Source organism: Pollicipes pollicipes, unplaced genomic scaffold, assembly GCF_011947565.3.
Source record: "Pollicipes pollicipes isolate AB1234 unplaced genomic scaffold, Ppol_2.1 Scaffold_5724;HRSCAF=6776_pilon_pilon_pilon, whole genome shotgun sequence".
Lineage (NCBI taxonomy): Eukaryota > Metazoa > Arthropoda > Thecostraca > Pollicipedomorpha > Pollicipedidae > Pollicipes > Pollicipes pollicipes.
Window position 1 is genome coordinate 43295147 of NW_023596746.1, and position 14847 is coordinate 43309993.

The 14847-nt window shown below is 57.3% G+C and overlaps 1 protein-coding gene across 1 annotated transcript in view; it reads right to left on the reverse strand.

Moving 5' to 3' along the window:
* Window positions 1-2291: 2291 nt before the first annotated feature.
* Window positions 2292-14847, reverse strand: part of LOC119102630 (NPC intracellular cholesterol transporter 1) — a gene marked incomplete in the record, with an annotated part of 19048 nt that continues 6492 nt past the window's right edge. The window contains 10 exon segments of the mRNA XM_037226081.1: window positions 2292-4652; window positions 5039-5222; window positions 6091-6357; window positions 7447-7625; window positions 9000-9108; window positions 9613-9755; window positions 10135-10293; window positions 10595-10748; window positions 11395-11643; window positions 12242-12538. Coding sequence (XP_037081976.1) covers window positions 4591-4652; window positions 5039-5222; window positions 6091-6357; window positions 7447-7625; window positions 9000-9108; window positions 9613-9755; window positions 10135-10293; window positions 10595-10748; window positions 11395-11643; window positions 12242-12538 — 1803 coding nt within the window.

The window sequence follows — 14847 nt, forward strand, 5'->3', positions numbered from 1 at the left end:
TTTGGTTGATATAGAGTTTCCCGTCCCTTGAGCCCGCGTTCCACCTTGAAGGGGGACCTTCAGAGGTCAGGACTTTTTGACGGACGCTAGCTTTTTCTGTGGTGAATATTCTGCTGCTGCAAGTTGAAAAGTGAAGTTAAGTTAAGAAGAAAAGCAAAGTTAAAAAATCGGCCGGTAATTTTCGGATGATATGGAGTTCCCCGTCCTTTGAGCCCTTGTTTCACCTCAAAGGGTGACCTTGAGGGGTCAGGACTTGTGGACGGACGCTAGTTCTTTTTGTGGTGAATGTTCTGACATTTGTAAGTCGAAAATCGGCCGGTAATTTTTGGGTGATATCGAGTTCCCCGTCTCTTGACCCAGTTTTTCGTCTTGAAGGTCAAATGGCATTGCAAAATAAAGGTCATTTTTGGTGTTCTCATGCCACAATTGACCTTGAAAATTTTTTCAGGGAAATCGTAACTCGTCGCTGAAAAAATCGCTGAATAAATCGCGAACTTCACGGACGTGATGATAGCACGTATTTTCTACCGAAAAGGCTAACAGTTTTTCTGTCCATCTTTAAGATGGCAACGCAAATATCACAGTTAAAATAGTTCTTTTGCCATGATAATGATAAGGTGCACTGTTACAACAATGCGTAAGCCGTTAGGTACGTAGGACGCATAATTTGCTCTTACACAAATGATAACTTTAAGTGGCTGCATCCCAACGCTAATGACCATCAAGATAGCGGATTTCATGAGCAGTCGTGTAGATCTAACAGTGCTTCGACCTATTTGCTGCTGAAATAAATCCATAAGAATAGATTCCATTTCAGGACGGACACGCGTACTTAAAGTTAGGTTATCAGCAATGGTCTTAAGGGCATTCACCTCAAGATAGGGCGTTTCATACGCAAGTGAGCGCCCCGTACTCCGGGTTAGGTCACCAGTGAAGCTGACTTTTTACCTGCACCTATTGTCGGAGCGTTGTTGGGTTGGGGTGTTGCTTCAGGAAATGTCAAAATAATGCGGAATGGTGGTGAAGAACACCGTAATACTAATACTTCGTCTAAATCTTTCCCTAAAAACCCCGACTTTCTTTTTAATCTTTCTTTTTTCTCCAGTTGGCCCCATCATCTAAGATTTTCCGTCCTCCCATGTCATGCAATGACTCGTGTCCAAAACGTGTTTTGGTCGTACCCATGCGTTTTTCTAGTCATTTGTTCATGTGTTGGTGGACAGTGGTCGGTTCCTGATTATCCATCTGTCAAGCATACAGAAGTGGTAGATGGTAGTGGTAGTGAAGATAAGTGAAGATAGTGAAGAAGCATACAGGTAGTGGTAGTCACACTCGCACAACCTTCCGATATTTTCGAACTCATTGAAGGGAATGTACACTTGTTCCATAAAACCTGAGGCAACATCAAAACAGGTCGATCAAGGCGGTAAAAGCCCAATGCATCCTTACATGTGCCATTCGTCTAGAAAGGGTTTTGCCTGCGCGAAGTAATGTTCCAGATGCAAGTGAATGCATGGTGTAGGTGTTCTTGCAATGGTTCTTGATTTGTAATAAAAAGCAAACTGAAGTGTTTTGTGCTCACGCCAACTATTCTCCGGTTCAATGGTATTTCCAAACACGGTAAGGAGCGGCAATAAACGGTTACATATAACGCAGAACTGGGAATACTCGTATACAACTTGAAATAAGCTGCAACGATCTAACTGCAACACAGTGAGTTAATACACAGGATATGTCTGCCAGCGAGAATGATACCTCACGATAGTCTTATTGTTGTCCAGGTCAAGGCAAGGCATGTTAAAATGGCTTCGCCGGGCCGACTTAGTGTGCTCTTTGAAGCAACAGGTCCACTGTTACTCAAACCTTTAACACTTTGGCGAACTATTCTGCGGTTGGCTGCTCAAAAACATGATTCACTGTAAGGTGCACGCATTCACTTTGCACCGTACTGCGTTCATTATACCACTAAGCTCAAACTACATGTGTTCGCTGAGGTTTTCGCCATCTTAACGGCGTTGCCATATAGCCAACGTCGCATGGAACATGACTCTGATTTTAACTGACCCGTTGAGCGCCCTTTCATCACCAGACCCAACCTCATTCCCTTGTGACCACCCGGACCTCGTGCGCACCGTTTGAAAAGAACTTCGCAAATCCCACCAACAACACGTTAGTCACATTCATATGGATTCTCAGCCACATCGACGAAAGAGCAGAGGCCATAGCGAGAGCAACGCATGTCAATATTACCCTCTTTCCATCAAGCTACCGGTGGGTGACCTGAAGTCGGTAGTTACCAGGTATATTCATGACAGATAGCAAAATGACTTCGTCAAAGCACATCACACATTCCAGGCCATCAAACCACTGGTTGGTGCGTGGGAGGCGTCTGACCAGAGCAAGAGATTCGAGGAGGTTGCTGTTTCCCGGCCGCGGCTCGAGCACACCTGCACTACGCGCTCGTGTTACCTACCGAGCTAGGCCATGTTGCAGTGCAAGGGATGTGACGAGCATCTGACCGTCCTGCCCTCCGGACCGATGTCCTGACCCCGTGTCATTGTCATAGATCATCCGTGTTGCTTCGTTCCAGCGCCCTTTTCACGGCTCCTAGGCCGGGACCCACGTTGTGATATTGCTGACAACGCACGCCGTCTTAGTCGATGTAGCCTTCATAATAACTTGTAACCGTCCAACCGTTTAGGTATACAGATCAAAGTGCGGAGTAATATACGAAATAGTTCTGACCGAGCGGCATGCAGTTGGCAGCACTCGAGAGGGCGCAAAATGGCCGCGTAGTCGACACGCCCATAAACCTTAGATATAATTACTTTATTCTGTGGCAAATCAAACGCACTGAAAGCAAACTACACACGTCGTCTCTTGATCACGATCACAGAAATCTCGCATGACAGCCAGGCAACACGTCCGACACCAGGCAGCCACTCAAAGTAGAATATGAAATCTTCTAGAAAACAAACTATCCAAGGGCTGGACACGCACACTTCCGGCAGAGGCACGGCAGTAGCCGGTTCCAGAAAAGCGGATCTCCTTTTAAACATCGCTGTTCGAGCACATAATCGGCAAGTACTTAGTTTGATCTGCTTGCCTCGTTCGTCAAACGCTTACCACGAAATTTTCTTTCAAGCAAAAACTATTCTTCCAGGACTATGCGCTTGCATGGTTCTATTGAAAACATTAATTGCAGACAGCTCTAACGAACTGACTACAGCCCCCCACCCCTTTCACCAGAGAGACCAGTGTCCACAGCACCAACCCTAGCGCAGCGGGCGTACTTCATCACAGAGCATCGGGGATCACACAGGCGCGACGAGCCGCCGACGAGGCAAGTCTCCACACACACACACACACACACACAGGGAGCCGGCGGGGCCTACAGCCTGCAACATGACGCCGCACGCCCCGCATGCAGTAGCCGCGCTTCACAGGCAACAACTAAGCCTACAGAGAAACTGAGAGCTACAAACGTAATGATGAAAGCTCCTTTGTCTTACCGCACCGAACTCCGGGATCTTCATGCTGGCCTCTTTGAGACCCAGCGGGTGCATACCTATGCGGAATATTAATCCTACATCGGGTTTCTACGCGCGTTTGGATACGGTTTCTACAGCATCAGTGGAAAAGCATCCCACATCTTGACATGGTGGAATATTGTTGCACTACTATCACGGACAATACAAATATAGCGATCCACCGGAGATAGTAATAGCGACTTTTCCTCCAACATTGAAAGAGCATCAGATGATACTACTAACACTCTGATGAGTGGACACCATGTTCCGACAAAATTGGACTAGACTCTTCGACCTAAAATACCTCCATGCTTAGAAATCCCTTTAACGTCACAAACTAATGTGACCCCGCGTCTGGCTGCCCTGGGCATTACAGCTCGGCACCTACGCGCCCTCAGCACGACTGTGGCACATCAAGCGTTATCGTTTCCAGCTGGAGGCTGAGTGCAATTTTGCCAGGAACCGCACATAACTGTTTCTCGGCAGTCGTGGCCAGAGCGGTGGTTAACCACGCAACATAAACACGGTTGAACAACTCGTATGGTCTTGATACACTCAGCGCGCGTAGTCTCCGGTCTGTTGGACAGTCCTCCAGAGCCCTGGAACGTGGCCCGTCTCCAAACGGTCTGCTCAGGGGCGGCAGACGGCACTTAGCCGGGTGTCAGCGCAACAGTCCTGACCCTCCGGACCGCGCCCTGACCGGGACGGTCTGGCGGCCCTTTCCCCGAGCGCGGCCCGACGTCCAGTCCAGAGCCGGCACGGCCAGGCGGCGATCGACACCGCTCCCGGACGACCATCGGCGCATCGACCATCGGCCGGCCCTGGTGGGCGCCGGATCGGGGCGCCCACTACCATCGCCGACGGCGGAGGCGGCGGTGCCTCGCGTCCGAGCCGGCGCCGGCATCGTCCCTGGCGCCGTGGCGGGCGGCTCTCCGTGGGCCGTCGCCGCCCGGCCGGCCCGGGCACCGCGGCGCGCGCGCGCCCCGCTCTCAAGATCACGCACGGCTGGTGAAGATGAGCGGCGCTCCAGCTAGAGCGAAGGTGCGGGACAAAACACCAGCTAGGCGTCCGCGGCCGGCGTGGCGCTCGGTGCCCGAGGCGTGTACTCCACTTCGGAGACGCCTGCAATCGAACAGGCACCATGTCAGACAGGTGCACAGAGACGCACGGTCACGGGCGGCGTAACAGTCATGGACCGAGAGGCCCTGCAATTATTCGCACGAACACACTGAACAGTTAGACATATAATGATGTTGTGAGGGCAGTTTCCGCTGAGCTGTTTCTAAGGACAAACTTAGTGTTGCAAAAGCCTCTCGCCAATGGAAGTGGAACGAAAAAGTTTTGGAGCGAAGCCAGGAGCTCACGACCCACGCAAGGCACAACTACAGTACAAGAAAACGAGCTTGAGCTGCTGCCAGGCAGAATGCTTCATGTATTTAGCATCTGGCTGAACGCGCTCCGAATACCAGGCTTCCCAAGCGGCGAAAGGCCGGCGCGCGCGACCTGACCTGGGTCGTCAACGTCGGCGTGGCCATTGCTCTTGGCGTCTGGAGCATTCGCCAAGGCACCGTTGGAGGTCATTTCAATTTCGTTGCGGCTAGGCAGATAGGGGTCGGGCCCCACCAGGCTCAGCAGCACAGGCAGCAGAACCAGGCCGTGGTACAGGCCGAACACAGTCACCCCGAAAAACACCTGCCGACACATACAGTGACATCTGTCGGACCGACGATAAAACATAGCTTCACGCGCCCGTCGCCGGGGTAACAAGACCACGTATGGCTCAACTAAAACATCGCAGACTGGTTTGAAGACATGCGTATGATTCAGCATGGGATTAATCGATTTGAGCCTAGACTCCCAGCACACGGGGTTGATGTGTCGAGAGGGCTGGCTGATGGTACAGAGAATCAGACCCTGGCTATGAAGAGCACTGTACAATTTTGAGCTGGTGCTCGGGCTCGACACCTCTCTTGCTTATGTTCATTATAACTCTATCAACAAGATTTTGAGTCAACTTTAATTAGATCTTAAAGAAATGAATCGGCTTTGGCGAAAGTCTAGGACCATTAATTACGACCATCATTCCGAATCACTTGCTAAACTAAATTATCATTCGTTGTGAATCATCAGATCATTAAACCAAACAAACTACATTCCAAGGAGAGCTTAAGATATAAGCCACTCTATGGACTGCATCGAATCCACACACATCTGCTTTCGTAACAGGACAGCTGTCAACATTTATATGTTCTATCTCCTGCACAAAAACCGTCAGAGCAAGAACATCTGACATCTCTAAATGCATGCATCTCTAAATAAATGCAATGCATGAATCACTTCTCCGTGATTTCAGCAGTTGGATCGATGGTACCTAATAAAATGTGTGAAGGAACCGACTCAAATGCACGCATCGACTCAGCCTCCCTTTGGCATCACCCACGTGTTGGTTTGAGACACATGAACACGCGCTTAAGCCCTGTATGTTGACGCGGCTCCCCTCCACGCATGGCAGACGCGCATAAACCTCATTTCCCTTGACTACGCGCTCTCCGCCGCGTACCTTGAAGAACGTGACGAACACGTGCGAGGTGGACGTGGCGAGGAAGATGAAGGCTAGGAACGTGCTGAAGCCGCCGTTGAAGACAGCTGGCCCTATATCGCGCAGCGTCTGCAGGGCGCGCTGCTGCCGACCGCCGCGCTGCGTCAGGAATGTGTGGCCCACGTGCGCCGCGTAGTCCACACAGAGGCCGATGGCCAGCACGACGTCGATGCACGAGACGGTGTCGATCGTCAGGCCCCAGAAGAACATCAGGCCGCCGACGTCCACCTGAGGGCCGGGAGGGGAGGGCGGCTCAGGGTAGCCGGCGGATCAGAGCACATGCAGGGAGGGGAGGGCCGCTCAGGGTAGCCGGCGGACCGGAGCACATGCAGGGAGGGGAGGGCGCCTCAGGGTAGCCGGCGGACCGGAGCACATGCAGGGAGGGGAGGGCCGCTCAGGGTAGCCGGCGGACCGGAGCACATGCAGGGAGGGGAGGGCCGCTCAGGGTAGCCGGCGGACCGGAGCACATGCAGGGAGGGGAGGGCCGCTCAGGGTAGCCGGCGGACCGGAGCACATGCAGGGAGGGGAGGGCGGCTCAGGGTAGCCGGCGGACCGGAGCACATGCAGGGAGGGGAGGGCCGCTCAGGGTAGCCGGCGGACCGGAGCACATGCAGGGAGGGGAGGGCGGCTCAGGGTAGCCGGAGGACCGGAGCACATGCAGGGAAAGGAGGGCGGCTCAGGGAAGCCGGCGGACCGGAGCACATGCAGGGAGGGGAGGGCCGCTCAGGGTAGCCGGCGGACCGGAGCACATGCAGGGAGGGGAGGGCCGCTCAGGGTAGCCGGCGGACCGGAGCACATGCAGGGAGGGGAGGGCCGCTCAGGGTAGCCGGCGGACCGGAGCACATGCAGGGAGGGGAGGGCGGCTCAGGGTAGCCGGCGGACCGGAGCACATGCAGGGAGGGGAGGGCCGCTCAGGGTAGCCGGCGGACCGGAGCACATGCAAGGAGGGGAGGGCCGCTCAGGGTAGCCGGCGGACCGGAGCACATGCAGGGAGGGGAGGGCGGCTCAGGGTAGCCGGCGGACCGGAGCACATGCAGGGCACGCCAGTCAACCACACGAATGCAGCCGGCGCGAGAACGTCACGCAGGGACGGCATCGCAAAAAGCTTAGCACCTGCGGCGCCCGTCGCGCTCGATGATGAACGCACATGCCGTCAGAAGTAGTGCACAACGTACAGGCTATTTATGATGACACACAGACATACTACAGGCCTAGCCAGCAGCGAGATCAACGGTTCACACCGGCCCCGCGCCCTTCCGGCGCAGTGAGGACCGCAGCCAGCGCTGCCAGGGCCCCCGCCCGGCGCGCTGGACTCACCAGGGTGAACACCACGCAGGCAAGCACCAGCAGGCAGACGATGAGGTCGGCGATCAGGAAGAGCACCATGACGAACACGCAGAGCAGGGCCAGGCCCATGTTGCGGTAGAGTTCGAACTCGATCACCTGGTCCGTCTCCCAGCTGGCGTAGATCTCCGCCAGCGGCTGGACCAGCGGCGCTGTCGGTGCCGCCGCCGCCGGTCAGTCGAGCGCCGCGTCCCGGACGGACGTCACAGGTTCAGCCAGGCGTCACACGTCACACGTCAACGGGCCGCCGCAGAAGAGCAGACGTCACAGGATCAGCCAGGCGTCACACGTCACACGTTAACGGGCCGCCGCAGAAGAGCAGACGTCACAGGGTCAGCCAGGCGTCACACGTCACACGTCAACGGGCCGCCGCAGAAGAGCAGACGTCACAGGATCAGCCAGGCGTCACACGTCACACGTCAACGGGCCGCCGCAGAAGAGCAGACGTCACAGGATCAGCCAGGCGTCACACGTCACACGTTAACGGGCCGCCGCAGAAGAGCAGACGTCACAGGGTCAGCCAGGCGTCACACGTCACACGTCAACGGGCCGCCGCAGAAGAGCAGGCGTCACAGGTCAGCCAAGCGTCACACGTCACACGTTAACGGGCCGCCGTAGCAGAGCAGACGTCACAGGTCAGCCAAGCGTCACACGTCACACGTTAACGGGCCGCCGTAGCAGAGCAGACGTCACAGGATCAGCCAGGCGCTACACGTCACACGTCAACGGACCGCCGCAAAAGAGCAGACGTCACAGGATCAGCCAGGCGTCACACGTCACACGTCAACGGGCCGCCGCAGAAGAGCAGACGTCACAGGATCAGCCAGGCGTCACACGTCACACGTCAACGGGCCGCCGCAGAAGAGCAGACGTCACAGGATCAGCCGGGCGTCACACGTCACACGTCAACGGGCTGTCGCAGAAGAGCAGACGTCACAGGATCAGTCAGGCGTCACACGTCACACGTCAACGGACCGCCGCAGAAGAGCAGACGTCACAGGATCAGCCGGGCGTCACACGTCACACGTCAACGGGCCGCCGCAGAAGAGCAGACGTCACAGGATCAGCCAGGCGTCACACGTCACACGCGCCGCCGCAGGACAATCGGACGCCACACCGCAACGGCTCCCGCAGATCGACAGGACGTCACCGACTCAAAGGTCATGAGCCTGTCGGCCGGCCATCGCTGGTCAGCTGGGCATACGATTACTTGAAGATCAACCGACGCTACGGTCCCAGCTCAGCTGGATGAAGCGCGCACCGGGGGAACCAGACAGACCTACCAAAGACCAAGAACAGCACCACGACAGCATCGCTAGGTGCCCAGACTGGCGGCGTGAAGATTCGCGCACATGCCAAGCACGATGGGCATAGTGGGCAACACAACCCAAATTACGAATGAAACAAATCGCCTGCTTCACCAAGTGCAGCATTTGCCCCACTCAGCGAGCACGAAGCCCGCTAATCCAGCGGGCTAATCCAGCGACGCGCGGTGGCTGCAGCGCCGCCGGACGAGCGAGACCCACCGTCGCCGGTGAAGTTGACGGACTTGGCGATCTGCTTGACCCGCTGCATGGCCGGTATTTGCTCCACGGGACCGTTCATCAGCGTGTGGGTGTACGACACCATGGCGATCTGCCAACAATCACGCGCACCGTGTGAACCGTGCGCGCTGAGCGTTTACTACGCGCCGCGTTACTGCGCCATGGGAAACACGTGGCACGAAGTCGCCATGTCGGCGGCGCTGTCGACGTCTGCACAGTTCGGACCCGTCAATGGCCCAGCAATGCGGCGCTCTGTTCAGGCTCCCGTTATTCGTATCTAGAGCGGCGCCATTCCCGTTTTCACGAAAACTGACCGAACTGACCCGTTTGCGGCCCTGACCAAATGAGAAAGCTGCGCCGCGTTGAGACAAGGACAGCAGACGCTGTCTGAGGTCAGGTCAGGTGAGTCTCGGCCGAGTAAGGTCACACCAGGTGAGACCTGTCCAGCTCTGAGCCGGTCCAAATGACATGGGAACAGGTCATGCCCGGTCAGACGCGGCGGCAGTCGGCTACGGCGCGCCGGAGGCGGGAGAGGGGATGACGCACCTCGATGGGCGGCGCCGGTGCGCCGGGGGCGGGGGAGGGGATGACGCACCTCGATGGGCGGCGCCGGTGAGCCGCACTCCAGCGTGCCGTTAAAGCGGAGGAACTTCTGGAACTTGCCGCCGCGCGGGCTGAATATGAACTGTCCGAGCATCGGCAGGAACTGGTAGCTGTCGTAGAGCCGCGTCGGCAGCTCTGCGGGCCGTCAGCTGGTAAGTGGCCCGCGTCGGCCTCCCTTACAGCGGCGCCACCCACGCACGCGCCCACGCGCGACAGACGGGCGCCCGCGGAAGCACGGCACGTCACACGCCAGACAGGCGGCGGTAACCCAACGAATGTAGTCGAACACGCATTACGGAGAGACAAGTCAACTGTCCCATACAGCCTGCTCCAAACTGTACAGTCGGACGGCACGCGTCTCCGGGCAGGTCGTTCGCCACTCACAGGGAGCACGGGGACGGTTCAAGCTACACAAACTCTGGCAAAAAGCGTCGACTCTGCGACGGGCGGCGGGCGGCTCAACAGACGACACCCGACGCAGGCGAGCCAGCTGGCCCACCGTACTCCTGCGTACCTCCGTATTTGTTGTAGTTGATGTAGTACTGAAACTCGTCGTACCACGACTCGACGCGCTGTATGCTGGGGTCGGCCGACAGGCGCTCCGACAGCAGCGCCATCTGCGGCATGTTGTCTGCGAAGTCCACCCCGCTGACGAAGACGACGCCCTTCTCGCCTGCAGGACAAAGCGCAGTCGCGTTGTAACACACACGAGCCATGCCTCGAGGGCCGAGGCAGGGGTGTTCTAAACGAGCCATAGTGCCTGAGGCGTCAGGCACACACGCGCCACGCGACATGTGGTATCAGCCAGCAAGTGGCGTCAACCCGCTCAAAGGCAGACCCACTGGCTGACTGACCACCTGTCTGCCGACTCGCTGCCGCGGGCAGGGACGCCGCGCGGCGTCTGTGGATAGGAGCGAGCCCGGCGCCAGAGCCCGCCGATGTTGGGTGCGGAGGCCTCGGCGCTGCGTGCTCGCCTTCGGTGGGGAAGTAGTGCTCGGCGCTGCGGTGAAACTGCGCGAGGTGCGAGTCGGACGGCAGGAACCAGAGCGGGTTGAACTCCTGGCGCAGCTGGGACAGGCCCCACGAGAAGACGGCCAGTAGGAGGCACGTCAGCACCAGCACGACCACCTGGAGGCGGAGGACCGGGGACGGACGAGGTCACGGACAGCAGCCTCCCTCACAACGGGTCGGCCGAGGCAGCGTCCAAAATTCATCCCGTAAGGTATGCAGGATGCCAATATAAACTCATGCAACAAGCCAACCGGCTTCGCGACCGCCTGCACGTGCGCGTGCCCGCTAATCCGTTACCCTCTGACTCCCAGCACTCAAATCTAACTTGCTCGGCCCATTTCCCCAGCGCGAGGTGCCTTCACGGTTGGCTGAGCGCCGTTCAGCTACCGGCCGATCTTAAGCGGGGATAAGGGAAACAGGCGCCAAAGTCCGGGGCTGGGGTGCAAGAACATGAGCAAATACCGACATCCCTGCCACCAGTGGTAAAAACTCGGACCCTGGGGCGAGGCATAGGTCATTTCGCCGCGCACACTCCTGGTACTGGATGTGGCGGTTCGGGGACTCACTTTGTGAGACAGCTCTGTGGAGCGAGTGCCAACAGGACACTACCTTACGCTCCAGGTGTCCAGATTTTCCCCATAGGATGACGACGCTGGTAGGCAACAGACGTCCCCACCCGAGTATAATAACGCACACCACAAAAAAACCGCTCGCCCTCGCACTGAGTGGCCTGGCCCTGGATTTGCCGACAGCACCAGCTCACCTTTCCGACTCTGCCGAGTATGAGCGGCGCGTACACGCGGCCGAAGAAGTTCTGGAAGAAGCTCTTCTGGCTGCAGGCGTTCGGCGTCCAGTCGACATGGGTGTAGCACGGGACGAGGCCATCACGCCGGCACTCAATCCGCCGCTGGTCCAGCGTGAAGAACGCAACGAACCACGTGGCCTGGATGAAGTACACGGCCAGGATACCGACGGCCGCGTACACGCAGAACGACTCCAGAGATGGCAGCACCTGCAACCGGCAGTGTCGACATACCTGACATGCCATCGCGGAGAACGCCTCTCATCGCCGTGATCTGTCACGCGCAAGAGTCACTGACCCAAGACAGCAGGCAGTACACCAAACATCAGTACCATTGAGCCAATCTTCAATGCACACGACATGTGGCAATAAATGTCATAGGCTATTACGCCGACTTTTTAAGACTTGATCCGAACCCTTTGAATGGATGGATTTCTGGGGTCAGAGCTCACACAACGCAGTGCTTGTTGTGTGAGCCCTCACCCCCACCATCCGACCGTGCCATTCTCGGCAACGGCAGAATTTAGTGGCTAAAACTTAAACGTGCCGCAATGCTTGGCATGTTCCGTCCTGCCATCTGGCGTCAACTGACCTTCAGCGCGACCGATGCCACCGGCCGCAGACCAGTGGCATGACGAACCCCCTATCAAGGCGCTAAGGCGTCCTAACATCACAAGCTGGCGACAGCGGTGGCCAAGCGCCCGCGACATGAGACGTGCCGCAGAGGAGATACGTGCCACGACTGTCTGCCCTCAGGTCCAACGCTGGTCTCCAGCTGCTCGTCGAGTCACGCCGCACGCCCCCTCACCGTGGAGGCGCCGATGGCGAAGGCGACAAAGTCGGTGAGGCTGGTGACGGTGATGGAGACGCCGGCGTGCTGCAGGGTGCGGCCGACGCGCTCCTCCAGCGGACGCAGCCGCTCATCCGGCGTCAGCATCTCCCAGCACTGTAGAATGACGAACATGTCGTCGACGCCGAGCCCCAGCAGCAGCAGCGGCAGGATGTTGTGCACCGGCCCGAAGAACACGCCCAGCGACGAGCACAGGCCGAACGAGACGACGATGGCGAGAGCCACGCTGAACACGCCCACCATCGACAGGTACGTCTGCCGGGGAGAGGGAGCGAGCCGGCGCCGTCAGCCGTGCTCCAGCGCAGTGACGTGCCGTGACGCCCGAGCAACACGAATCAAACACCACCAAGACACTGGGCTAGTTACACATGCGCCGCCGAGCTCCTCCCACACAAGCCTTGTTCAACACATAGCTTCACGTTCACGATGTTGATGGCTTTGTTGTACTTCGGCCATTTTCGTACGTGTCCGACAAAACACATGGCAGGTTGCTTACGAGTTGAGTAAGCTGAGAGCCCAGCGACTCACCGCACAGTGATGACCATGCGTGCGTCATCGCCGACTCCAAAACGCGGGGACAATATACCCAATACCGCAGCGTCGATCAATTAAAAGCGTGTCATATTCTGAAGCTGTCTGTTCTGAAGTGGCCCTCAGGGGACCAATGGAATACTTGTTCGGACATCATCCTCGTCCCGACAAGAGCGATAGGCTGAACCATTCTATCCGCGATACTAATACCTCGCTTCAACCCCTCCGCTAACCCCTTACTGATCGGCGAAGCATTCAGCTAGCGACAGTGGAGGAGCGTGAACATCACGCTGGCATAAACGAGTCCTCCACATTTTTCCGATGAGGACGATAATCCGAATAAGCATTCCATCTGTGAGACTAATGCCTCGTCTCACTCGTTACTTAAAATTCCCCAGGGACTCTACTCCATTAACGACAAATAGCCCACTACTAGCCGCAAACACAGAGCGTCTCTGCAACGGGTACGGTTGTCCAACATAGCATACAGCCATGCCGCCGGTTGATAACAATGCACTTGAAATAGTCCACGCGAGCAATCCATGTTTCTGAGCAGAGGCGTGCAGCCAGCAGTTTTCTAGGCCAAGTGGGGCTTCGGACATAGTGCGCATCTGGCGGCCGCTATAAATAGCATCACATTATCAGCACGGCGATCGACAAGGTGAGCAGCGCCCCGGAACAAAACTAAAGGAGCCGGCGCCAGTTTTCGGCGAGTCATCCGAACATGTCTGCCCGAGCTTGCATCCTCGCTCGAAAATGTTTCGATACAAATGTTCTGTGGATGCCGACATTGATCTTTGCGTTGCAAGCAGTGATAAATGACGCACATCTTCCACAAAAACAAATCTCTTTTGCCCCCGTCGAATACCTCGAGTGGTCTGTTTGTCCAACAAAGGTCTTGACTGCTAACGCAACATCGGCACTTGCGATCTCCTTGCCGTAAAACCAACAGCGCGAGTCTGCTCTATAAACTGTAACGGCGGGCGGCGCCATTCCAGCACATAGTCGCTCCGACTGTGCTCTAGCGGAAGTGCCCGTACCATTACCACTCACGGCTTCACCGCGGGCCCGGGCGCCTCCGCTACATGACATCAAATGCCGCGCGGTTCAGTGAACCGCAAGACGTGCCGCTCGATGACGCCGCGGTGACTCACAGACCACGTGCCAGCCATCCGGCTTACATAACGTCCACAATCCCGAGTGTGCTGCTTGACCAGCGCCCGCGTCGGCCGGCGGAGAGCCGGGGGGGGGGGGGGGGGGGGGCGAGCATGGCAGGGCGGCCCAAACGACCCACCCAGACGGGAGAGGCGCGCAGCGCGGCCTGCCAGCTGTGTCGGCCGGCGGGCGCCGCTGGCACGCTCACGCCCATACGAAGGCCGCGTAGCGCACTCACCCGGTGCTCCACCATGTTGCAGCGGCCCAGCATCAGCTGGATGTACATGAACATCACAATGTAGCCGAACACCAGGTACTTGACGTCACCGAAGATGGCGGAGCTGCTGATCTCGCCGAAGCTGGCGGCAGACATCACGCGGGACGCGTCAGGAGCGCGGTGGGACAGACGCCGAGGCGGACAGGTAGGGGAGAGCGGGACAGACACCAGGCCAGGCAGGTCGGAGAGAGGGCAACAGACGCCGGGGCGGACAGGTCAGCAGCGAAGCGGGACGCTAATACTGAGCGCTGACGGTACCAGCCTGCCACCTGCGAAGTGTCGGGAGCCAAATATTGCACACCCAACTAGCGCGGAGGAGGCAGGGCGCAAACCTTAGATGCTTTGATGCGCTATAGATATGCAGCCAGCTGATGACGTCTGCGGACAAGACCCAGCAGCGACCTTTGTCCTCTATTCTCTTTGCTTGTTGCCCGCAAACCGTTCAGCTGCTGATGCAATGACGCAGTGGGGAATATCACACGTAGGGCAGCGAAACCAAGGGCGGCAAATAACACGAAAATTGAGAGCCTCACAGCAAAAGTGATGGGAAGAAGGTGCTCGGTGTGTGAAGGAGGGAAGAGAGAGAGAGAGAAGAGAGAGA